This window comes from Etheostoma spectabile, chromosome 23, assembly GCF_008692095.1.
Source record: "Etheostoma spectabile isolate EspeVRDwgs_2016 chromosome 23, UIUC_Espe_1.0, whole genome shotgun sequence".
NCBI lineage: Eukaryota > Metazoa > Chordata > Actinopteri > Perciformes > Percidae > Etheostoma > Etheostoma spectabile.
The window spans coordinates 18,130,033-18,140,991 of NC_045755.1; the positions used below are offsets into that span (position 1 = coordinate 18,130,033).

The 10,959-nt window shown below is 40.8% G+C and overlaps 1 protein-coding gene across 1 annotated transcript in view; it reads left to right on the forward strand.

Annotated features, from left to right (window-relative positions):
• Nucleotides 1–1,543: 1,543 nt before the first annotated feature.
• The window catches only part of tmem110l (transmembrane protein 110, like), a gene marked incomplete at its 5' end in the record, with an annotated part of 16,794 nt that continues 7,378 nt past the window's right edge, over nucleotides 1,544–10,959 (forward strand). Inside the window, 4 exon segments of the mRNA XM_032505867.1 lie at nucleotides 1,544–2,048; nucleotides 8,584–8,632; nucleotides 9,079–9,174; nucleotides 9,271–9,392. Coding sequence (XP_032361758.1) covers nucleotides 1,859–2,048; nucleotides 8,584–8,632; nucleotides 9,079–9,174; nucleotides 9,271–9,392 — 457 coding nt within the window.

Consider the following 10,959-nt stretch of genomic DNA (forward strand, 5'->3'; position numbering starts at 1 on the left):
CCCCTTTAAAGGCCTACACAAATGTGTGCATAAACCCGCAGCTTCTCTGCACAAATCAGAGGACTATTTTCTCTTTTGTCTTAATTTATATTATGCATCTTCTGAAGCCTAAATGAACTATGGGCTATGTAGTTAAGCGTGAAACAAGTTATCATCAGAACCAGTCTGAGTCCTTTATGTGGGGGGTTGTAGACAAATGAAGCAAAGTGATTTATTGATTTATTTATTTATTTAGGCAATTCATTTATAATCTCCAATTTACCTGGTGGAATCATATGCCCCCATGAACTGAAAGAAACAATGTGTAGCCTCTCAAAAACAGAATTGGAAATTTGAGTTGTCTTCGCCATGTCAACACTTTCCAAGGCGAGTTTGGTGCCAGATTAATAACGCTAATGTGAATGAATTGAAAGTAGCCTAATGATTGCTTGTGTGTATGCAATTGTGTTGCTAACTATACAAGCAGTTAGACATATTAAGTGACATTTCGGAGCCAGACTTAGTGCAGTATTTGGCCATTTCTGTTGAGATGGCTGGGTTGTAAATTAATTTACAGCTGTTTCACTCTTCTCATTTTCACGTTTATGTCTCATGCCCAAGTTATGTTTTATAGTCCCATATGAGGGCGTGTGGAATGATTTGAAACTGACTTTTCTTATAAGACATTTTTACTTATAGTCTGACAAATCAGAGCATTTGTACAACCGACAATGCAACCTCCATGCTGTTGATCATTTTGTAATAAGCAATCCCATAACTACACCCACTCTAGGTCTACTTTTCATGATTATTCAGAAATAGTCTAAAGTGAGTTGCATCCGACGACTTTCAGCATAGAGATTTCCTTATTTCCTTTAGCCTGACATCTTCACGTGAGCGTGAGCGTGAGCGTGAGGTCTATCTCATGCACGGGCCCTCAGTCGCCCGACCCGGTGCCAACAGGCTCTGAAGCGGTCTCGCGCACATTCAAGGATTTCTGCTGCGAGAGCCTATGGATGTAAACCGCACAGACGTGCGTCAGTGTAGACGAACTTCAACAGGAACTTTAGGTCATTTTACTTCAAAATCAAAAGGAGGAAAACAGCCAACAGGGGAAAAAGGATTAGTTGTGTATTTTTTTTAGGTTGATCTTTTTTTTTTATTATTGTACTTGTTAACAGATTTATTTTGCAGGGGAGACCTGCTGAAAGACATAGCAACATAAACAGTTGCAGACAAAACAATACAAAAGGCAATGGATAAAATAATACTTTATTCAGATAACAATAGTCTACTAAGAAGAAAAGAATAAGCTCAGAGTCAATTCAAATTTGAGTCATTTACATTAAATTGACAATAGTCAGATATCCGATTCCATTCACAAACTTTTCCAAATTAAATTAATTAGATCGCTCGATAATTTCCTTTATTTTTCAGTTCACTTGCATTGTCATCTTCTCCATTTGTATCTGGTGAAATTGTTAACATTTAAGGTTGCTATGCTATGGTAGGCTACTATGATTTGCACAAAACTTTGTAGCCTGTCCCTTGTTTTACTGCCAAGCTGATGCCTTTTATTTTGAAATGTTTTTTTTTTTTTTTACCGGAAGCTACACTTTCCATTGTGTTTACGTTGTCATCATGAACGTGGATGTGAGTCAGATAATCGATTATCTTGTTAGCTTTTTGCATCAAGGGATGTAGCTTCAGTCTCTGGGGACACTGAAGGAAAACTTTACCTTACGTTACATCGAAAGCCGGAAATAGAAATCTGGCGGTTTGTTTTTCTCGAGTCAGAGAAAGGTAAGCCCTTCCTAGCCCACCGAGGGAGTGCACCTTTTGTGTCAGCCGGCTGTTTTTTTTCTTAAATCGTGTCAACATGGACATGTACGCATACAGCGGGGTCTTCTTGGTGAAAAGATTCCTGGACAATGGCGTTTTTGAAGTCACAAACACGTCTGACATCAACAACTCGAATCCCCACGGCTGCGATAACGGCGCGCTGACGGACCGGTTCGGCGTCTTGATCCAGGGACTCCTGGCTGTCGTTGCCTTCAGTACGCTGATGTGTGAGTAACGTTATCTCCGGGAAATCCTTAATTCTTAAAACATCTTCAATATCACGTACGTATGTTTGTGTTTATTAAGCAGACAGGATGCACGAAACACAACGTACAGAACCTTGCTTTTAAAGGGCTACGTTAGTCCACGTGGCGATTTGTTGACGTTTGCTTTTGCCCTTTTTGCATGGAACCAAAGTCCATTGAAGAATATGCTAATTTAATATTGTCTTGCTTTTCCACAAGAAGACATACCCAGATGGAACTCTTTGAAAACATTTCGTGGCATATTGAGGCTCTCTGTTCATGTCGGCATGAATTAGGTGCTGTAAAGACTCTTGGTTTTTATTTAAGGGGAACGGAGGAATATAGGTCTACACACCTAGCCAAATTAGACTTCACCCAACCTTCGCCAGCAATACGTTTATACTATGATCCTCTAAAATGATTGGGTCAAACACAAGACACTGCCCATTAATGTATTGATTCTGTACTCGTTTGCGTTTGGAAAAGATGCATAGTGTGCCTTTTCTTTTTTACAACCGTAAGACGCGTGACCCTCTGCCTTCTCCTCTTACACGTCACACTTTACGGTTTTGGTGTCCATTTAAGTAGATTTACTCACTAACATTGTTGTGGAAATACAACAAGCATGGGAGCCAAATGTACGCATACTTCATTACTTCAACTAACTAAGTTATTATTCTGTGTAAATTGGTATTCACATGAAATAAAACAATAAATGTGCACTGGGTAATAACAAATTCAACAGATGAATTCTGTGGACTCGTCACTATAGGCTTCCTCTGTCATTGTGTATTTTATCTTATTACATGACTTGGTTAAATTCTAATGTAGAATGCAGGCTACGAACCGCTGCTAATTATAATACACCGTTGCCATAGACGCAATTCTGTTCACTCTGGAGGACAGAATCAATCAATCCGCTGAAAGAAGTCCGGGTAATTCATCAGCGGGTGGCGTTCGAACGCGGACAAAGTGACGCTAGTGTTAGCTAGTGTTAGCTATCTTAGCTAGCGCTACATTGCAACATTTTTAACGTTAACTTACAGGTGTCAACATGCAGCAGCTGTTCAAAAAGGAAACGAGAGGAATGAGGACATAAACGTCAACATAAATATTCCCAAAGAAGCCATTCACCGTGTCTCACTTCACCGTTAACGGAAATGTTCAGTTAAATATGAAGTAGAGCAGCCGGTAACACGATAGCTCACTACAACGCTTCAGCTAAGGTTGTGTCAGTTCCTGCAGTGATTAAAACAGCAGTCGTGTAATTTGTACACCACGGCAGCACCCCATAACATATACGGCCACTTTCACAGCCCTCAAGGTGTTGTTGAGGAGCTAATAGACGAAGGTTGCATTAAACACCTAGCTACAGATTTCAAAGATGGCTGTTCCTTTGAGCATGGGCGCCACCAGGAACTTTTGACCCCGTGACAAAAAATTGAATTGGGTTAGTTTAATCATTTTATATTAGTTTCTATTTATCATTTGGGGCCCCTGTTAGTCGTGGGCCCTTGGAATTATCCTAACGTTTACCACCTATATGGCGCCCCTGCCTATCTGTCACCTACACACAAAACAGGAAAATAGGGTCCAGGTTAGAAAAACACGGTAGTTACCCTTAAAGCCCCAATTTAAGCTTACATAAGGTATACCAAACCACACCAGTGACCTAGACATATATTCAAAACATCACAAATTGGCGTGTTTTTAAGGAAAGGGTCGTCATGGTTTCTCCCTACAGCAGAATGGCAGGTTTTGGATCCATGTTAATAACCAAAACGTATGCCAAAAAATATACTGATCAAATCTCTACATTTGTTCTAGAGATATTCCGATACGATTGGTATCGCCTCTGATATTGCTTAAAATGCAATATTGTAAAGTACTGGAGTTTGTGCACCTATCTGATACCAGATAATGAAGCCCTAAAGAAAATCTACGTTAAAGTACTTTATTTATGTTCTTTTTTCATTATAACTGACATAATAAAAAAAAAGTTCTAAACGGCATTCATTGTTTGTGTTTGACCTGAGAGAGTTTAAGCTGAGCCAGACAACAAAAATAGAAATCATTACACCTCATACAGGGAGAGTAGTATACAGCTGTTAAAACACAAGATATATGACACACTGGTATCGGATCAGTACTCTGTATCGGCCAATGCACAAGTTCAGGTATCGAGAAACAAAAAATGGTATCGGACCATCTCTAGTTTGTTCAGTGGAATTTAATATTCAGCAAACTGGCTGCACTCTACGGAATACGTCGCGATTGACTTAAAGAAACATGAACTTCAAGAGTTAATATTTGTTTTTAATTGTGATGCAGCCTTGTAACTATCACAGTAGAGGCAGATTTGGGTTAACTATATTAGAATTTCAGCCCCTTTTAAAGGGCTTTTGACTGACTGCCTTAACAGCAAAACAAGCTCCTTTACGGCCATGTAGCTCCCTTCGTGGATTTCCTCTGAACAATGGCTACCGACTGCTAAATAACTTGTGATTCTGTGGCAGCTGACTTGGAGAATGTTAGGCATCTTACCAGATTTGGGACCACAATGTTTAATACTTCTGTTCTGCAGCTGACTGCTGTTGGTAACTAGTCAAGTATAAACACTTAAGCTATTTAGGAACTTTATATTGTTTGTTTTAAACCAAAGGCACTCAAATACAACCTCATATGTCTGATGATGATTACCTTATGACATCCTGGATTACATTATTTTGATTTGTTTCTCTGCTCTGTTGCCGCCTTAAATTCAGCCCTGTGTCCTTCTTTTTGACTGGATGTCTGTTACCTTCTGCTTTCTTTGTGTTGTAATTTCAAGCTCCGGTTGATTTATGGCTATGGTTGACTGCTCCTCAGATCTCTGCAGGTTAATTCCAGACAACTAGCTAGACTATCTGCACGCCTAAAACAACCTTTGAACGCACACATTCCACTAAAACAAGTTCCTTCCCGAGGCTGTTTTCCTGCGGCTCCGGGGCTCCGTGTGGTACTCAGCACCGCCCAAGACAATTATGATTGGTTTAAAGAAAGGTAAATAAACCAGAGCACTCCCATCCCAGAGTGCTGTGTGGATTAGCCAGACCCTCCTCCGCAGTGCTGTGGAGGAGCGCTGTCTGGCACTGCGAGACTACATTGACAGTGATAAAATTGACTTTATTCAGCAACCTGGTAGGGCTCCCCGCTATGAGGAAATTACGCAATTTTCAATAATCAAGAATGCAATAATCCTTGCAATAAATAAACCGGTATTAGAGTGTACTCAGTTATCTGTTGCTTTCAGTATTCTGCAAAAATGCAAAAAAATGCTTGTTGAATATAAAACAAATGAAAGGAAATTATTTCCAACATTCTTTTTATGTAACAAATTAAACACCAAAGACACCACTTATATTAACAAAATCTCTGAGTGTCGATATGGTTATTGATATCGCGATGACAATTAAAAAAAACAAAAAAACAATATTGTGCAGCCCTACTACCATGTGTCTTAGCTCTCATTTGTTAAACAAATACATACAAATGCTACATGGAAATGACACACATACAAATGTCAGTGCATCCTGAGTAGTATCCACTCATGTCAGGAGTATGTCGGCGTATGATCTGATAATTTGAGTGTAGTTATGAAAAGGTCAGTGCGCTCATAGTGATTTGGTTTCATCAGCTGATCCAAGCAGCCGGGTTCAGAGCAGTCGAAGCCTCAGAGCAGCGAAGTGTTGCAGAATTAGGCCAGGCCTTGAGGGTGAGTGGGATCAATGAGCTCAAACCTCCACTCAGTTACTTATTAGTAGAAAAATCGATACCCCCCCCCCAACCCCCATCCTGTTCAGCATGCTCACATGTGTCGTTCTTGGTCAAAGCACATGCATCTGTTAAATATTTGTACCACATTATTTGTGTGCAGCCGAGCAGTAAGTGCCTTTCAGCTAAGATCACGGTGGCGGTATGCCAAGTCCCAGCCGCCGAACCTGCACCATGCATCTCTTTACTGATCTGTGTTCAGATTGCTCTTCCTCAAAGCTATTTTTGTAAGTTTCCTTCCATTGACTCGTCATTATTCCTGCACTCACGTAATCCTGACAAAAGGCTGAATATCCACTATAGCTACCACCGTTCTTTGAGCCAAAGCTTTAGGCTGTATTTGAAAACAGTCAAGATTTGAACAATTTTGCGAATAGACGAGTTTGTTAGCCAACAGACTTACGGACTTTTCACTTGGAAACATACTCTTATGTCTTATGTATGTCTGTTTGTGCAATGCCTGTTTTCCCAGTGTCTCATGAGAGAAATTTGACACACCATAGATACACTTAATGCCATTTTGTGTGTGTCCGACACCCTTACAACTTCTAAAAGTCACATATTTTGAAATGACCAAGCAATGTACGGCTGCAACTAATGAATATTTTCATTACCAAATCTTTTTATTTTATTTATTTTTTACGATTAGCAGTTCAATTGAATAAAACAAAATCTGCCCATCTCAACTTCTTAGAACCCAAGGGGACGTCTTCATATAACTTGTGATGTCAGACATAAATATCAGTTCACAATTATCTATAAAAGACAAAATATTCACTTTTTGAGAAGCTGGAATCAGCAAATCTTGAGTTTGATGACTGACTTTAATAATTCATTGATTAACAAAATTGCTGAAGAATTATCAGCGAATTGTTTCCACCCTAAAGCAATCCAGTTGGAGTTCCTTTTGAATGGCTCAATAAACATAATGTGCATAATAAGAATAAACAATGCTGTTATGAGTTTACAGATGTAAAAGCTGTCTGCAGGAAGCCTTGATGCTGGTTTTGCGTGCCGAGTCACATTCTCTGACCTTGTTAGATGGTGAGATAGAGGAACAGTGGCTGTCTGTTCATCCTGAGCCCGGTGGGAAGGAATATAGTGTTGATACAGCCGGAGAAAAACAACAAAGGACGATAATTCAATTCAATTCAATTTTATTTATAGTATCAATTCATAACAAGAGTTATCTCAAGAACCCTTTACAGATGACCACACTCCAGAATTTACAAGGACCCAACAGTTCTAGTAGTTTCCTCCAGACAGCAACGGTGCGACAGTACGAGGAAAAACTTCCTTTTAGGCAGAAACCTCGTCAGACCCAGGCTCTTGGTAGCGGTGTCTGACGGGCCGGTTGGGGTTAATGAAGAGTGCAATAACAAAAATAGAAAAAATTGTAGTTTGTAGCAGTTCTTTGTAGTAGTTCATGCCATAGCAGGACGCTGTGCGGCATTACAAGGCACAGCAGGACGTAGCAGGACGTAGCAGTTGAACATGGCATCACAGACTGTAGTGGACCATGGCGATAGCTGCTACCCTGATTTCGGAGCCTCTCTGAAAGCCAAGGGAACATGCTGGGGAAAAAAGAACATAAGGACTCCGGCGAATGACTCCCCAGAGCTTGGTTAGTAACAAGCATTTCTGGGACATGGATGCACATAATTGAAAAGATGGAAAGATAGAGGAGAGAGGAGCTCAGTGTATCAAAATAAGTCCCCAGCTGTCTAAAACTATTACAACAAAACCAAGAGAGACGAGGTAAAGAGAGCTCCAGCCCGGCCGGGCCAGAACTCTCCCCAACCGGATCGGGCTGTATGCCAAGTCTCCCTTTAGTTCTATTATATTCTTGATTATATGATGACGATATGTGATAACGTCTATGTTTCATCTGTCCTCGCTCCCCCTCTGTCCTGCGGCCCTGCAGAGATGAGGCTCACGCTGGAGGTCAAACAAACTGCAAAGAAACGGTGTTATGTGTTATGGTTTTGCAGGATAAACACAAGTCTAGTGGGATATAAGGCCGCAAAATTATGGGAAAAAATCATAACCACTATTATTTTGGTCAATATTGAAATCACCATTAATTATTATTTAATTAACATTGGGAAAGATGTAGTAATCGCTGAACTGTGAAATGTCCCTTAAATCTGGGGCGTGCCTTTTTTATATTCTTGATCATCCGTAACATTCAAGCTTGTCTTGCTTTGCCAACACCCTCCTCCAAAGCGTTCTGAAGGAGGGTCTGGCTACTCCACGTAGCATTTGGGGATGGGAGGAAACGTGCTCTGGTTTATTGTCATTGCTATAAACCAATCACAGTCGTCATGGGCGGGGCTAAACTCCGCACAGAATCGCTGCAAAATGGTCGCGTGAGAGAAAACTCAGATTGGACAGATGGTCTAGCTCTAGTCTGGATTTACCCTGCAGAGATCTGAGGAGCAGTCAACCATAGTGAGTGTGCACGATCACGGAAGGCTTGTGTCATGTGGACGCGCCGACAGTTCTATTGTCATTACTTTTACTCGTTACTTCTTTTGTTTGCGTGCAATACGCAATGTGTGCCAAATAATCGTTTTCTCAATTACTCGTTCTTTGTGATCGTTAGGAGCCAAAATAGTAGTCACCATAAAAAATGTCATTGATTGCCCAGCCCTAGGGGGAAATTATTGATTAATTGATGGACTTTCTCTTTTTTTGTTTGCAGTGAAGAGGTTCCGGGAGCCTGTAGGGATCAGACGACCGTGGAGGATCTGGTCAGAAATGTTTCTTCTTTTCTTTTCTCTCTCCTCCTAGCATATCCTGTCCTGCACCCTTACATTTGATAAAACTTTCATAGATGAGTAAAGTCTATTAAAGTAAAGGAAATGTTGGTTAAACCCATTTTTTGCACATCCCTTAACATTTAACACTTCATGCACATCTATACTGCCTCTTTTTCCCTAATGTTAGATATACCCCATGTATGTGTTATTTGTTTCTGTATGTATTGTTTATTTCATAATAATGTTTAATACTGTATGCTTATGTATGCAACAACAACCAAGGCAATTCCTCATGAGTGCTACTTGCTTGACAATATATCCTTCTCGGATTCTGATATCATCTTTTTTTTTTTAATGACCTTAAAATGTTAAGTAAGACATTTTAAGACATCCAACACAATAGAAGAAAGAAATCAAATTCATTCTTTCTTTTTCAGGTTTTTTGACACATCCAAGCAGGCCATCGGTGCTCTTTTCCTCCACTTTGCCAACGTCTTCCTGTCCACGCTCACCGAAGAGGACCCATGCTCCCTGTGAGTTATCGGTCAGCACTAACAAGCCATGATAAGGTGAGGTTCAACTGTCTGAGGGCGGCTCACCAAGAACGTGATTTCCCATTTCCCCCAAAGGTATCTGATGAACTTCCTGCTGGACGCCGTGCTGGGGATGCTGGTCATCTGGCTGGCCGTGAAGTTGGTGTCCAAACTAGTGGAGAACAAGCAGTGGACGTTGCTCATGTTTGGTGAATATGGTGAGTGAAAAATCATTGCTTTTATTTTTTGCCTATCCATTTTTTTTTTCACTTTTTTTGGGAACTTTGGCCCACTTTATTTGATAGGACAGCTTTAGACAGGAAAAGTGAGAGAGAAGGGGAAAGACATGCAGCAAAGGGCCCCAGGTCGGATTCAGAACCCTGGGTCGCCGCGGTAACGACTGAGGCTTGGTACATGGGGCACGCGCTCTACAAAGTGGCCCACCAAGGGTCTTTCCATTTTCTTTTAATTTGTTTTTGGTTGTTGTTGATGAACATTTTTTTTAATTTAATTTTCCCACAACCTACAAAACATACAACTCGCAACATGAGCACTAACATTGTTGACCCTATCGTTAAACTTGTCTGGACCCAGCTTTTTACGTGCTTATCCATCTGGCTCGGGATTGACTCCAGTTTCTTTTAATTTCTAAACCATGAAATTCCCGAGTAGTTTTTATGAATGTCCATAGAAAATTCCACTGAGCTGCAGCTCTGGTTTCTGCCACCGGAGAGCGCCCGAGACCTTCCGGAGGTAGACCGGGAGGAAAGCCAGCATCTGCAGCTGCAACCCCGCCTGGAAAACATTCCCAGTGGCTACAGAGTGGGATTAACTGCACGCCAATTATTACACTCACTCACTCTGCTGTTGTTTTTTTCTTTTGTGTTCCCTGAAACAACTATGCGAGGCTGATTAGGTCTCTTTCTATGATCGGGGTCACTTAATCAGTAGCTTCTTGCTGTCTTTTCTTTCTTGTTTCACCCTTTATTTAGCTTTTTCTGTCTGTCTTTGTATCTTTCTTCTCCCTTCTTCCTGTCCTAATGACAGACGTGTCCTCCTTTTGTGTCTGCTGTGCTAAGACACCTGTGTTACAGACCTTTTGGAAAGGTTTAGGGTCATATTCCACTAAATGTCGCACAGTTAGAAATATTTCTATTAAAATGGGGTGTGAAAGTGCATTCTTGAACACAGTAGATTAAAGTTGTGTTGCTGTAATGTGCTAAAGAAATAAAATTTGTTGTCAACTCTTTGACTGTTAACCTTCTAACCCTGTTCGGTCAAAAATGACCGATTTACAAATTTACGTTACCATAAATATGGCATTTTTCATTAGATTGCCTCAAGACCTTACAATATCCTCCACAAAAGGCATTTGAACACATACAGTTGATTTACTACTTTTTTTGAATTTTGAGTGATTCATTCAACCTAGTCACACTTTGTTGTCATAGGAAATGAATGGGAAAGAGTATAATTTTCATCCTGAAGATGAAAAACATCTCCATACGCACTCCTTCAACTTTCCTGTGCTTGTGTGCCCAACTCTACACATGAATCATACTTGCCACAGGTGCAAAGTTTCAATTTGCAAGGGATACTGCACCATGACTGCAATTTGCCATTTGTGTGCGTGTGAACCACCGATGTTCGCACGCACATGCATGCACGCACACATAAAAACGCACACGCACTCACTCACTCTCACAGTTCATGTTGCCAGTTGTGCTTGTGAATCACCAATGTTCGCACACACACATGCACGCAGACACCAAACCCCCCCCCCCC